This window comes from Bufo bufo, chromosome 3, assembly GCF_905171765.1.
Source record: "Bufo bufo chromosome 3, aBufBuf1.1, whole genome shotgun sequence".
Classification (NCBI taxonomy): domain Eukaryota; kingdom Metazoa; phylum Chordata; class Amphibia; order Anura; family Bufonidae; genus Bufo; species Bufo bufo.
Window position 1 is genome coordinate 7,318,666 of NC_053391.1, and position 15,482 is coordinate 7,334,147.

Genomic DNA, 15,482 nt, shown 5'->3' on the forward strand with positions numbered 1-15,482 from the left:
CCCCCCAGTATATAATCCCACACAGCAGCCCCCTCCCCAGTATATAATCTCACACAGCAGCCCCCTCCCCAGTATATAATCTCACACAGCAGCCCCCTCCCCAGTATATAATCTCACACAGCAGCCCCCTCCCCAGTATATAATCTCACACAGCAGCCCCCTCCCCAGTATATAATCTCACACAGCAGCCCCCTCCCCAGTATATAATCTCACACAGCAGCCCCCTCCCCAGTATATAATCTCACACAGCAGCCCCCTCCCCAGTATATAATCTCACACAGCAGCCCCCTCCCCAGTATATAATCTCACACAGCAGCCCCCTCCCCAGTATATAATCTCACACAGCAGCCCCCTCCCCAGTATATAATCTCACACAGCAGCCCCCTCCCCAGTATATAATCTCACACAGCAGCCCCCTCCCCAGTATATAATCTCACACAGCAGCCCCCTCCCCAGTATATAATCTCACACAGCAGCCCCCTCCCCAGTATATAATCTCACACAGCAGCCCCCTCCCCAGTATATAATCTCACACAGCAGCCCCCCCAGTATATAATCTCACACAGCAGCCCCCCAGTATATAATCTCACACAGCAGCCCCCCAGTATATAATCCCACACAGCAGCCCCCCAGTATATAATCTCACACAGCAGCCCCCCCAGTATATAATCCCACACAGCAGCCCCCCCAAACTGTGGACCGGAGTCTGTGCTGGCAGAGCGCACTGGCTGCCGACCCACGTGACCAAGGGATGCCACGTGATATTGTGACGTCAGGAGGTCCTTACAGAGTATAGTAAAAGCCTTCTCCTGCAGCAGCAGCCGCGCTCCTTGTAGAGAGGAAGGACCTTTCATTACCTCATAGCCATGTGACCAGTAATAGAGATAGGTCACTGGTCACGTGGTGATGATGTCATCAAAGGTCTTTTCTCCTAAGAGAGCAGCAGCAGCAGCAGCTCTCCTTCCTTCCTTCCTTGCAGATTCAGTGAGTGGCAGTGACAGTCCGCTGCCGCCTCTGACCGCTCCCCCCGTCCGCCGCCTGCAGACAGTGCCCGCACCTCCTGTGCAGCTGACAGACTGACTACCGGAAACCGACCTCTAAACCCCGCCCCCCCTTTAGTCATTTCTCCCACAATCCCTTTCTCCTTCCTTTCCGACATTGTCCCTAGACGAGTGAGTACGGGCCCGGGGATCTCCTCACCGCCATCTGTCTCCATCCGCTGCCCCTGAGCGCCCCCCAGCCTCGGCGCCCCGGCAGTCGGTCCGGGGGTGAATCCTTGTGTCCCCACTGATGTGCCGGGGCCCGAGGGCATGAGGTGGCCCTATAACCACTGACCCGCTGTGCTTGTGTCCACAGGGATGGCTCCTGCAAAGAAGGGCGGCGAGAAGAAGAAGGGGCGCTCCGCCATCAACGAGGTGGTGACCAGGGAGTACACCATCAACATTCACAAGCGGATCCACGGCATGTAAGTGATGTAGCAGAGCTGCCCCGGCTGTAGAGTGATGTAGCAGAGCTGCCCCGGCTGTAGAGTGATGTAGCAGAGCTGCCCCGGCTGTAGAGTGATGTAGCAGGGCTGCCCCGGCTGTAGAGTGATGTAGCAGAGCTGCCCCGGCTGTAGAGTGATGTAGCAGGGCTGCCCCGGCTGTAGAGTGATGTAGCAGGGCTGCCCCGGCTGTAGAGTGATGTAGCAGGGCTGCCCCGGCTGTAGAGTGATGTAGCAGAGCTGCCCCGGCTGTAGAGTGATGTAGCAGGGCTGCCCCGGCTGTAGAGTGGTGTAGCAGGGCTGCCCCGGCTGTAGAGTGGTGTAGCAGGGCTGCCCCGGCTGTAGAGTGGTGTAGCAGGGCTGCCCCGGCTGTAGAGTGGTGTAGCAGGGCTGCCCCGGCTGTAGAGTGGTGTAGCAGGGCTGCCCCGGCTGTAGAGTGGTGTAGCAGGGCTGCCCCGGCTGTAGAGTGGTGTAGCAGGGCTGCCCCGGCTGTAGAGTGGTGTAGCAGGGCTGCCCCGGCTGTAGAGTGGTGTAGCAGGGCTGCCCCGGCTGTAGAGTGGTGTAGCAGGGCTGCCCCGGCTGTAGAGTGGTGTAGCAGGGCTGCCCCGGCTGTAGAGTGGTGTAGCAGGGCTGCCCCGGCTGTAGAGTGGTGTAGGGGGGGGGGGGGGGGTCTCTGCGTGTAGAGGTTGGGGGGGGGGGGGGGTCTCTGCGTGTAGAGGTTGGGGGGGTCTCTGCGTGTAGAGGTTGGGGGGGTCTCTGCGTGTAGAGGTTGGGGGGGTCTCTGCGTGTAGAGGCTGGGTGTTCGTACGCCCATTATATATGTAGGACCAGAGACCAGTAACTTATAAGGAAGCATTGTCTATACCAGGGATCAGCAACCTTCTGCTCTCCAGCTGTGGTAACACTACAACTCCCAGCATGCACACTTGCTTGGCTGTTCTTGGAACTCCCATGGAAGTGAATGAAGCATGCTGGGAGTTGTAGTTTCACAACAGCTGGAGAGCAGAGGGTTGCTGATCTCTGGCCTATACAGTAAAGGGCGCTTTTCAGGAGCCGAGAATCCGCCAGATAATCGCTAACGGGCATTCATAGGAACCACGTTGGCAATGATCTGCCGGTGTAAAGGTGCCGCCGATCACCCACACTTGCGGCAGAGGATTTCAGCAATCCATACGCAAACTGATGGTATTTGTCAGACAGATCCGTCTGACAAATGCATTGAAATACCAGATCCATTTCTCCGCTGTCATCCGGAAAAACGGATCTGGTATTAATTTTTTATTTATTTTTTACCTTTTTTGAAGGTCCTCTCATGTGCAGACTAAAAAGCCGGATCTGTTTTGCCAAAACACTTAATGCCGGATCCGGCAAGTGTTCAGTATTTTTGGCCGGAGAGAAAACTGCATTGATGCTGCGGTATTTTCTCCGTCCAAAAAAACGTAAGAGGGACTGAACTGATGCATCCTGAACGGATCGCTCTCTATTCAGAATGCATTAGGATAAAACTGATCAGTTTTTTTTTCGGTATTGAGCCCCTAGGACGGAACTCGATGCCGGAAAAGAAAAACGCTAGTGTGAAAGTGCCCTAATACTGAGCATCGGTACAGGGAGGAGGAGACACCAGGGTTTCCCGGAGGGTGTCTCCTTCTCCCTGCTGTGATTGGCTCGCGGCACAGCCAGGGAGAAGGACACCCTCTGGGAAACCCTGGTGTCTCCTCCTCCCTGTACCGATGCTCAGAATTTACATACTGAGTATGAAATCTGCGGGGGGCGCAGGAGCGATATTTAAAAAAACCAGGCAGGGTGGCAGCATCAGCGAGGGATACCCCCCAGGTACGGGTATTTATCTCAAATAATACAAACCCATGAAGGGTCCATACACGTCAGTGTGAATGAGCCGACACCATCCTAGACCTCCCAACTCATTGACCGAATCCTGATCTTATGGGAATTGAAACTTGAACATCTTGAGCCTCGTCAATGAGGTTTGATGAACGAGTGGCACCCTGGGTGGTGAGTGTTCATCTAAGGCAGGGATGGCCGACCTGCGGCTCTCCAGCTGTTGTAAAACTACAACTCCCACCATGCCCTGCTGTAGGCTGATAGCTGTAGACTGTCCAGGCATGATGGGAGTTGTAGTTTTGCAACATCTGGAGGGCCTCAGGTTGGCCATCCCTGATCTAAGGTGTCGGACCATCCATGAAAGACGCCAGAGCTGTTGTACGTGGCCTGTTCTGTAAGGTCTGACATCAGGACGTGCGGCCATGTTAGTTCTTACTGGAGAAGTGAATGGTGAAATGTGGTTACTGATACAACGGTAGCGGTGCCAGAAGTGGGGGTAGATGACGGGTGTAATGTGCGCCATATTGGTCAGTGTGTCCCTCCCATGCTTCACCCTTTTATTTTTTTACAAAAGTTGTAAGGCAGGTGTTTGTCTTTCCTACTTCAGACAAATGGCATAGAAGCTTAGTGCGTCTCACCTGTATTTTCCATCCATTTCTATTAATTAAAAAGTAACAACAAATATGGCTGAACGTCCCGCTGTGTGCGGCCACATAGTAGTAATAGACTAGTAGTAATAGTAGTACTAGAGTACTGGGCGATGGGCTGTCATCATATAGTGTGTATCCCGGGAAACGTGCTGAATGTGTCCGAAGGGATTGCAGCCGGTTACTTGTAGGCATCGGTCTGAACAGTGTTGTCGGTGCCAGAAATGAAACGCACACCCTCTTTTTACAGTGGGACCCGCGAGTGACCTATGCTTCTGTATGGCACCCGTTTGATGTACCAGTCTTGGCATATACGATGTGAATAAAGCCTTACTGGTGTATGACCAGTTTTACATTCTGGCTGGAGATCCTCTTTTGTGCTGGTATATTGGTGGCGTCCATATAGAAGTCAGTATAATCGGGGGTGAGGTCTGTATGTGCACCCCTAGCTGGCAGTGTGCGGTCTGTATGTGCACCCCTAGCTGGCAGTGTGCGCTCTGTATGTGCACCCCTAGCTGGCAGTGTGCGCTCTGTATGTGCACCCCTAGCTGGCAGTGTGCGGTCTGTATGTGCACCCCTAGCTGGCGGTGTGCGCTCTGTATGTGCACCCCTAGCTGGCGGTGTGCGCTCTGTATGTGCACCCCTAGCTGGCGGTGTGCGCTCTGTATGTGCACCCCTAGCTGGCGGTGTGCGCTCTGTATGTGCACCCCTAGCTGGCGGTGTGCGCTCTGTATGTGCACCCCTAGCTGGCGGTGTGCGCTCTGTATGTGCACCCCTAGCTGGCAGTGTGCGCTCTGTATGTGCACCCCTAGCTGGCAGTGTGCGCTCTGTATGTGCACCCCTAGCTGGCAGTGTGCGCTCTGTATGTGCACCCCTAGCTGGCAGTGTGCGCTCTGTATGTGCACCCCTAGCTGGCAGTGTGCGCTCTGTATGTGCACCCCTAGCTGGCAGTGTGCGCTCTGTATGTGCACCCCTAGCTGGCAGTGTGCGCTCTGTATGTGCACCCCTAGCTGGCAGGGCATTTTTCCATCCATCCTAGTAAATACCATTTGAACTTCCATTTCTTTAAGGTCTCTACCAAGCACATTGATTTGGGCGCCGTTCTCCATGACTCATGCTGTTCCTTTTCCTTTTTAGTGGCTTCAAAAAGCGTGCTCCCCGTGCTCTTAAGGAAATCCGTAAATTTGCAATAAAAGAAATGCGTACTCCTGACGTACGTATCGACACAAGACTGAACAAAGCCGTGTGGGCCAAAGGCATCAGGTGAGGCTTTATGTGAAGCACAGTATTGCTCCTACAACAGTACATGGCAGCCTTATGTCAGTGTCATCTAATACATTCCAGAACTGTAAGGGTTACATGGCATCATAAATCAATATAATGCTATGGGACCCCGTCAGCGCTGGGAGGTCAGGCAGGGCAGCGCTCTCCGCATGACACACACTTGTCTGCAAGGGGCCTAAGTCGGAAAGACCTCCCGCATGAAAAGCTCCCTGTACACAGAGGAGATATTTGGCGACTGACATCTACCTCTGTATACAGACTTACACAGAGAATGCCATCACTGATAATACCTAGTGTATACATCTATCAGTGACTGACAGCTATGTATGTATACACACTTACACAGAGACTACTATCACTGATACCTCCCTGTGTACAGCTATCAGTGACTGACATCTACCTCTGTATACACACTTACACAGAGAATGCTATCACTGATACCTCCCTGTGTACAGCTATCAGTGACTGACATCTACCTCTGTATACACACTTACACAGAGAATACTATCACTGATACCTCCCTGTGTACAGCTATCAGTGACTGACATCTACCTCTGTATACAGACTTACACAGACTTACACAGAGAATGCTATCACTGATACCTCCCTGTGTACAGCTATCAGTGACTGACATCTACCTCTGTATACACACTTACACAGAGAATACTATCACTGATACCTCCCTGTGTACAGCTATCAGTGACTGACATCTATGTATGTATACAGACTTACACAGAGCATGCTATCAATCAGTAATAAAACTTCCCCTGTGTACTGAGTACTTAGCGCCGTTCATATCTATGGTCGTATTTGTTTCATCCCAGGGCTTGATCCTCACGCTGCGGCCATCATCTCACCCGGGATACTAGCGCTGCATACTGGGCTATTGTGTTCAGCGTTATAAGGGAATCTGCCACAAATGTGAACACACCCTTACCTTGCCGAGCGTATTGTCCAGTTTTGCCCCACGCAGCTTGGATGGTGTCCTAGGACAGATGGGTGAATCTGTCGGCTGAATTAAAGGGATGTTCTGGTTACAAAAAGTTATACCCTATCCAAAGTATTGGGGATAACTGTTAGATTAGTGGGGCTCCCAGTGGTAGCATCATGAGAACAGGGGCCCCAAACCAGGTGGAGCCCCCCCCCCTGAAACGCACAGCTGGTCGGAAATGCACACCACAGTGCCGGACATGGAGTGCAGCGCTCGGCTATCTGCAGCGCTCCCATAGGAAGGAATAGAGTGGTGGCGGCGGCAGTTCTGACCAGCCTCCCTGTTCTCCAGTATTTTACACAATCCAGACACTCCGCTCATGTAGTACTGCAGATAAGACTCCCATTAAGCAGCAGAGATTTGGGCGTAAAATGGATCCTGGATTACAGTCTCCAAAACTATGGGATCTGCAGCAATAAGACACCGGCGAGCCCGACGTCAGGTGTTCCCCATCACCGCATCCAAAAATCATCCTAGGGGCTCATGCACATGAATGTATTTTCTTTCCATGTCCGTTTTTTGTTTTTGTTTTTTTGCGGACCTTATGCATAACTATTCACTTCAATGGGTCCGCAAAATAAACTGCCATTTAAAATTAGGCTGGTCCTTAAAGGGGTTGTCTCACTTGGAACAACGATAGTTATGTTCAATATAACCCCATAATAAACAACTTACTAATATACTCTGTGCTTCAGAGCGACCTCCTCTCCTTGATGATCCTCATCTTGTAGCCCTTTAGAGCATGCCCGTTGTCAGGGGTTACGGCCACCCCTGCAATCTAGCAGCGGTGGCCGCGTCTGCTCACTGGGAGGTACAGCGTCGGGGTTCAGGGGAGCGAGCTCTTGTACCTGCACGTGCGCCCCGGCCGCCTCCTATGTGCTGAACATGGGGGTGAACAGACGGCCACGTGTCCGGAATCTAGGCTGTGATAGAGGACCGCTTTTAACTGTGTAATATAGTGCGCCCTCGGCCAGGGGAGCGAGCGCGGCACAGGAAAGCTGTGGGACCCCAGAATAAACTGAGCGTGCACCGCTAAAGATCCAGGCGGTGCTCCTACTGCAAGGGGAGACGACCCCTTTAAAGAGTTAAAGGTGGGTTTCAAGAAGACCGCCTCTGTCCAGATACCCCATTGGACTATCAGCTAAGTGTCCCTTTATCTCCATAAATAATACTGCACTAGGTGCCACCTGCAACATGCATGTCCCTATATACGGTTCAACTGTTCAGGCCCTTTAACTGGCGTTTTTACTGTCCATCTGTGGTGCTGTGGATACAGAGATATATACACACGTACATGCGGACGCCATCAGTCTGTGCGTCGCTGTCCGTAGTCCCCCTCCCGTTCTCCGGAGCTGCACGGACTGTATTCAACCTGTACACTTTTACAGTTTTTAAAAATGACATTGTGCTTTTTGTCCTGAAGAAGCTTTGGTTTTCCCAAGTTACAGTGGTTCTCCTGGAAAAAGAAATATAGAATTATACATTATAAATTTTTCCTTTTTTTTTATTTTTTTTTTTTTATAGGAATGTACCTTACCGTATTCGTGTGCGTTTGTCCAGGAAGCGTAATGAGGATGAAGATTCTCCCAACAAGCTGTACACGCTGGTCACATATGTGCCAGTCACAACATACAAAGGTACTGAACCACTGGAAGCTGTTTGACACCGTATTCGCGCTCTCGTTGCACCCATGCAGCAGGTTTCATCACCTGGCGGTTCTCATCTGTAGACCAGGAGCGTAATACAGTCTTAAAGGGAACCTGTTACCATAAAATGTGACTGTACCTGCTGGCAGCATGCTATAGAGCAGGGGGAGCAGACCTCTGTATGCACAGCCAAAAAAATGCTGTAGAAAGTCGGCAACATTTTTTTAAATCTAAGCAAACTCTCTGGGGGAAATTTTTTTTATTTTATTTGTTCATACAGGGTGTTGTGAACTGGTGCTGCTCCTACTGGTGCTGCGTGCGTTTTCCTTATACATAGATAACATAGGTTTATCTTGGACACTAGTGAGTGGGATACGAATACAAGTAAAGACCCTCCTCTACAGGGTCATTCCTGCCGTAACTAGTGCTATCTGTTATGCTCTAGAGGAGAAGGTAGAAAGTACTTTTTGAAAGTCTTAGGCCCCTTTCACACGGGCGAGTATTCTGTGCGGATGCGATGCGTGAGTTGAACGCATTGCACCCGCACTGAATCCCGACCCATTCATTTCAATGGGGCTGTGCACACGAGCGGTGATTTTCACGCATCACTTGTGCGTTGCGTGAAAATCGCAGCATGCTCCTCTTTGTGTGTTTTTCACGGAACGCAGGCCCCATAGAAATGAATGGGGCTGCGTGAAAATCGCAAGCAGATGCGGTGCGATTTTCACGCAGGGTTGCTAGGAGACAATCGGGATGGAGACCCGATCATTGTTGTTTTCCCTTATAAACATGGTTACAAGGGAAAATAATAGCATTCATGGAGTTGTTAGAGAGTCTCAACACAGGAGATTGTGCAGAGATTTGTATGGTGGTCGCCATTCCTGTTAATGGCGATCTCAGGGCGAGACCCTTGTCTAGATGCGGCCTCACCAGATGACAAAGCAAGTCCACGTCTGTCCAGTGTCCACGTGGAGGTCGGCGTGTGCCGCACAAGAGTCGTGGATTAGGTTTACCTAGTAGTTTTCATTGCCTTATTGCCCATGCAGAATGTGGTCGCTGTGAATAATCCCTCGTCTGTTTGTTTCCAGGTCTCCAGACGGTCAACGTTGATGAAAACTAGGCCGTCTCTTCATTGTTGAAATAAAAAAATATATAAAACCGTCCGTCAGCCGCGTGTGTCTGTGTTCTGCTACTTCATAGCATTTCCCCCTAAAGGGGTTGTCCGAGTTATTATTATTGATGACCGCTGTCCGCAGAGACGCCGCGCCCGTCCACAGCGGGGAGCAGCTGTAAGTCACTTCAATGGGACGGCTCGTTCCTGTGACATGATGGGTGTTGCAGTGTTCAGGAGAAAATGGGTGACAAATTCAGGGGGGCTTTTTCTTGTGCAAATGAAAAATCTGGGGCTAAAACATTTTATTGGAAAAAATGTAATTTTTTTATTTTCACAGCCAAGGGATTCTAAATTGTATGAAATGCCTGTGGGGTCAAAGTGCTCAGTGCACCCCTTGATAAATTCCTTGAGTGGTGTAGTTTCCAAAATGGAGTCACTGTAGGGGGGTATGTCGGGGTCTCTTCAAATCTGCCCTCTGAAAACCATATTAGCCTGATCCCCCCCGCAGGCCGCGACGGGAACAAGCCTCCCTAGCGTCACCCCATCCGCGTGACGTGGGTGCTGGGGAGTGAGGTAAGTGCAATCTGTGTGTGTGGGGCCTGGCCATATGGGGGGGCATTATAGATCTTGGGTAACTCCTTTAACCCCTTTAAGGGCTTCTGTCACCCCACTAAAGTGATTTTTTTTTTTTGGGGGCTAAATTAGTTATATTGCGATATATGAAAATATAATGGTGTTACTTACTTTGATCCAGCAGTTTATTCAAAAAACGAAGTTTTATAATATGTAAATTCGGTCTCTACCAGCAAGTAGGGCGTCTACTTGCTGGTAGCAGCCACAGAAATCCGCCCCCTCGTCGTGTTGATTGACAGGGCCAGCCGGGATCTCCTCCTCCGGCCAGCCCTGTCGGCATTTCAAAAATCGCGCGCCTGTGTTGATTCGGCGCAGGCGCTCTGAGATGAGGAGGCTCGTCTCCTCAGTGCGCCGATGACGTCTTCTATTTCGGTGATGTCATCGGCGCAGGCGCACTGAGGGAGTTCTGAGGAGACGAGCCTCCTCATCTAAGAGCGCCTGCGCCGAATCAACACAGGCGCGCGATTTTTGAAATGCCGACAGGGCTGGCCGGAGGAGGAGGAGATCCCGGCTGGCCCTGTCAATCAACACAACGAGGGGGCAGATTTCTGTGGCTGCTACCAGCAAGTTGACGCCCTACTTGCTGGTAGAGACCGAATTTACATATGATAAAACTTCATTTTTTGAATAAACTGCTGGATCAATGTAAGTAACACAATTATATTTTCATATATCGCAATATAACTAATTTAACTAGCCCCAAAAAAAAAATCACTTTAGTGGGGTGACAGAAGCCCTTTAAGGACCCTGGGATTTTTCGTTTACATTTTTCACACCCCGCCTTCACATAGTCCTAACTTTTTTTTTTTTTTTGTCACCTTGGGTGACAATAACTGGCAATCGTTCGGTTGCCCATAGTATTCAGTGATGGCCGTCATTGAAGACTTCATTTGCACTATATCCATACAAGGCTGCCACCTAGTGGCCTGTATAGATATATACATCTATTTGACTCTGAAGCCGGCTTGAGGCTTCGGTCAATTAGCGCAAGGTAACGGGTTCCCAGATCTCTGCCGGGGAGCGCTGTTACCGGATCGGAAGTGCTTGACTTCCAGGTTCCGGTCTGCCCAGATGCCGTGGTCGCATTTGACCACGGCATCTGAAGGGTAAGATGTATGCGATCAGCCTTATGGCTGATCACGTACATGTGCCGCGTGTCTCTGCTATTTAAAATGGCAGAAAACCCTGCGGCTAAGGCGCACGTGCGAGTGGGCGCCATGTTTAGGGATCAGACCCATGATGTACAGCTATGTCATGGGTCCTTAAAGGGTTAAAGTTGGTTTTGGAAAATTAAAAATTATTTTTTTCGAAAATTCCTAAAAACATTCTAAATAAAATGACATTTCCAAAATAATGCATAAATAGACATATGGTGAATGTGAAGTTCAAATTAAGAAAACACCAATTTTTTTTTTAAATAAAGTTTAAACATTGACCCCAATTTACCACTGACATGAAGTATGATGTGTCGTAAGGAAATCTCAGAATCCATTGGATAAGTCAAATCGTTCCAAAGTTATTACCACCTAAAGTAACACATGTCAGATTTGCAAAAATGGGCTTTGTTGGAAAGGAGAAATGACTGCCAGGAAGTAGTTAATGGTGGATGGTTAGCGGTTTGATAATTTGGGGTAGCGGTCCTCGGACAACTACTTATTTGTGCTTTTATGCCACAATTGACCTGAACCTATAGCCTCCTACAGTTCAGTTAGCAGGAGGGTGATCAGGCCGCGGCTCACAGCTGTAATAGGAGCGCTAGAATACGCCTCCGCCGCGTTATCGCCGTCCAGAGTCCTGAGGTTCAGTTACACAAAATGACAACTGAAACGGGGGCTGCTTTTCCCCACTTATCTGCACAAAAAAAAACAGCCATATAGTCAATGCACAGTGTGGGGGAGGGTCAGGTGGGTGTAAAGTACAGCTACTTTGGAAAATGAAAGGTGGAATCTGGTTGCTATGAGCGACTAAGCCACTTCTACGTCACACCAGATTGGGGAGTCTCCTCCTGTGTAGTTACGGTAAGTTGTTAGATGAACATACAATAATTTTCCTTGGAAAACAAGGTAACGTGGAAATCTCCAGACAACGGCAAACTGGAATTGTCTCTCTATATATATCTCCATAGAAAAGGTCTGGCAGCACTCCCTTGAAGTTATGGGGGTGGAGGGTGCCCGCGGTGATCCCTCGATTCAGGATGGAGAACAGGCAATGAAAGTCCGCAGCACTCCTTAAAAGATAAAATGTGCTCTTTATTCACACATGTCAAGTGACAACGTTTCGGTTCTCACAGAACCTTTCTCAAGTCAGGTGCAATAGTGCCAGTATTATAAGTACATAGTAAGATTGTTACCAATTAGTTAATTAACCAATACAAAAACGTGCACTCCCCTTTATAGGAATGTTACAATTCATTCATTTACACCACGTCTCGATGTGAACACGGACAACCAAGTGTACTGCATATACACCATAACATTATAGCAGTGATATTAATTACAAACGTTCCATGATCATTGTGCATTAAAACCAATTACATACAACTGTACCTTGCTAAACAATCATAGACAATCCATCAGAAATAAGAGAAAAGACCTGCCGCGGAACAAAAATCATAAAGAAAATGAGTTGAGATTTATGATTTTGGACCCGAGAGAGGGGGCGATAGGTTAACTGTATTAAAGAAGAATAAACTCCGATGGATTTTCCATTTAGATACATTGAAACCCAAGGGTATAAATGTTGAATTTAGGGTAACGGGGGATGGTGGGCTAGCTCCCCCCCCCCCCCCCCCCCCCCTTCCCTCTATTGCTCATGTCCTTGTGCATCCAGAATGCTGTATTAGGTGGATCCAGTGGAAGTTACGCGGATGAATTATGCCACAATGTGATTTTATGTATTGTAGGATTTGAGTGTACAATCAGGAATTTGCCTTGCTGGGTTGTATATTTGTTTCATATAAAGTGGTGGAAATAAGGAGGATGAAAGATAGACTCATTGCCCAAAAGATTGCCCTTATGTAAAATGGTGGAAAAGGCAAACGAAGCAGTGCAGATATCGGTGACGGCAGGTTCGCGGGCACGTGATGCGCGCAGAGCGTGCCGACGCTGCATTGATACCAGGTGTTGCGTCGTTTGGCCTCCGCCCTTTGGTGACGTACAGCAGTTATTTACCACCCAATAGGAAGGGTAAGGGGTGACACATGCGCATTGGTGAGGAACAGATGCGCAGAACCAGCGCGTATCTCCGCGAACTAAGACGCCATCCTCCTGGTTCACTCCACAATTCCCCAGCAAGGTACAGTTGTATGTAATTGGTTTTAATGCACAATGATCATGGAAAGTTTGTAATTAATATCACTGCTAAAATGTTATGGTGTATATGCAGTACACTTGGTTGTCCGTGTTCACATCGAGACGTGGTGTAAATGAATGAATTGTAACATTCCTATAAAGGGGAGTGCACGTTTTTGTATTGGTTAATTAACTAATTGGTAACAATCTTACTATGTACTTATAATACTGGCACTATTGCACTTTATGTTTCACCTGACTTGAGAAAGGTTCTGTGAGAGAATCAAAATGTTGTCACTTGATATGTGTGAATAAAGAGCACATTTTATCTTTTAAGGAGTGCTGCGGACTTTCATTGCCTGTGTATATGTATATATATATATATATATATATATATATATATATATATATATATATATATATATATACTACAGAGGACAGTATACTGTGTGTGTATATGTAATATGTACAGTACAGACCAAAAGTTTGGACACACCTTCTTATTCAAAGAGTTTTCTTTATTTTCATGACTATGAAGGCATCAAAACTATGAATTAACACATGTGGAATTATATACATAACAAACAAGTGTGAAACAACTGAAAATATGTCATATTCTAGGTTCTTCAAAGTAGCCACCTTTTGCTTTGATTACTGCTTTGCACACTCTTGGCATTCTCTTGATGAGCTTCAAGAGGTAGTCCCCTGAAATGGTTTTCACTTCACAGGTGTGCCCTGTCAGGTTTAATAAGTGGGATTTCTTGCCTTATAAATGGGGTTGGGACCATCAGTGGAGTTGAGGAGAAGTCAGGTGGATACACAGCTGATAGTCCTACTGAATAGACTGTTAGAATTTGTATTATGGCAAGAAAAAAGCAGCTAAGTAAAGAAAAACGAGTGGCCATCATTACTTTAAGAAATGAAGGTCAGTCAGTCAGTCAGCCGAAAAATTGGGAAAACTTTGAAAGTAAGGGCTATTTGACCATGAAGGAGAGTGATGGGGTGCTGCGCCAGATGACCTGGCCTCCACAGTCACCGGACCTGAACCCAATCGAGATGGTTTGGGGTGAGCTGGACCGCAGAGTGAAGGCAAAAGGGCCAACAAGTGCTAAGCATCTCTGGGAACTCCTTCAAGACTGTTGGAAGACCATTTCAGGGGACGACCTCTTGAAGCTCATCAAGAGAATGCCAAGAGTGTGCAAAGCAGTAATCAAAGCACAAGGTGGCTACTTTGAAGAACCTGGAATATGACATATTTTCAGTTGTTTCACACTTGTTTGTTATGTATATAATTCCACATGTGTTAATTCATAGTTTTGATGCCTTCATAGTCATGAAAATAAAGAAAACTCTTTGAATGAGAAGGTGTGTCCAAACTTTTGGTATGTACTGTGTATATATATATATATATATACACTCACCTAAAGAATTATTAGTGCCACCTGTTCTATTTCTCATTAATGCAATTCTCTAGCCAACCAATCACATGGCAGTTGCTTCGATGCATTTAGGGGGGTGCTCCTGGTCAAGACAATCTCCTGAACTCCAAACTGAATGTCAGAATGGGAAAGAAAGGTGATTTAAGCCATTTTGAGCGTGGCCTGGTTGTTGGTGCCAGACGGGCCGGTCTGAGTATTTCACAATCTGCTCAGTTACTGGGATTTTCACGCACAACCATTTCTAGGGTTTACAAAGAATGGTGTGAAAAGGGAAAAACATCCAGTATGCGGCCGTCCTGTGGGCGAAAATGCCTTGTGGATGCTGGAGGTCAGAGGAGAATGGGCCGACTGATTCAAGCTGATAGAAGAGCAACGTTGACTGAAATAACCACTCGTTACAACCGAGGTCTGCAGCAAAGCATTTGTGAAGCCACAACACGCACAACCTTGAGGCGGATGGGCTACAACAGCAGAAGACCCCACCGGGTACCACTCATCTCCACTACAAATAGGAAAAAGAGGCTACAATCTGCACGAGCTCACCAACATTGGACTGTTGAAGACTGGAAAAATGTTGCCTGGTCTGATGAGTCTCGATTTCTGTTGGGACATTCAAATGGTAGAGTCCGAATTTGGGGTAAACAGAATGAGAACATGTATCCATCCTCTGATGGCTACTTCCAGCAGGATAATGCACCATGTCACAAAGCTCCAATCATTTCACATTGGTTTCTTGAACATGACAATGAGTTCACTGTACTAAAATGGCCCCACAGTCACCAGATCTCAACCCAATAGAGCATCTTTGGGATGTGGTGGAACGGGAGCTTCGTGCCCTGGATGTGCATCCCTCAAATCTCCATCAACTGCAAGATGCTATCCTATCAATATGGGCCAACATTTCTAAAGAATGCTATCAGCACCTTGTGGAATCAATGCCACGTAGAATTAAGGCAGTTCTGAAGGCAAAAGGGGGTCCAACACCGTATTAGTATGGGGTTCCTAATAATTCTTTAGGTGAGTGTATATGTATATATATATATATATATATATATATATATACTACAGAGGACAGTATACTGTGTGTGTGTATATATATATATATACTACAGA

The 15,482-nt window shown here is 48.0% G+C and overlaps 1 protein-coding gene across 1 annotated transcript; it reads left to right on the forward strand.

Moving 5' to 3' along the window:
- The first annotated feature begins 1,034 nt into the window (after positions 1-1,034).
- Positions 1,035-9,056, forward strand: RPL31 (ribosomal protein L31). Its single transcript, XM_040422852.1, has 5 exons — positions 1,035-1,172; positions 1,357-1,465; positions 5,110-5,235; positions 7,772-7,884; positions 8,982-9,056. The coding sequence occupies exons 2-5, from the start codon at positions 1,359-1,361 to the stop codon at positions 9,011-9,013; spliced, it is 378 nt and encodes a 125-aa protein (XP_040278786.1). The 5' UTR covers positions 1,035-1,172; positions 1,357-1,358; the 3' UTR covers positions 9,014-9,056.
- Positions 9,057-15,482: the final 6,426 nt, after the last annotated feature.

Coding starts and splice junctions, on each gene's coding strand:
- RPL31 (XM_040422852.1), top strand. CDS start 1,359: ATGGCTCCTGCAAAGAAGGGCGGCGAGAAGAAGAAGGGGCGCTCCGCC. Junction 1,466..5,109: donor CACAAGCGGATCCACGGCAT/GTAAGTGATGTA, acceptor TTTCCTTTTTAG/TGGCTTCAAAAAGCGTGCTC. Junction 5,236..7,771: donor GTGTGGGCCAAAGGCATCAG/GTGAGGCTTTAT, acceptor TTTTTTTTATAG/GAATGTACCTTACCGTATTC.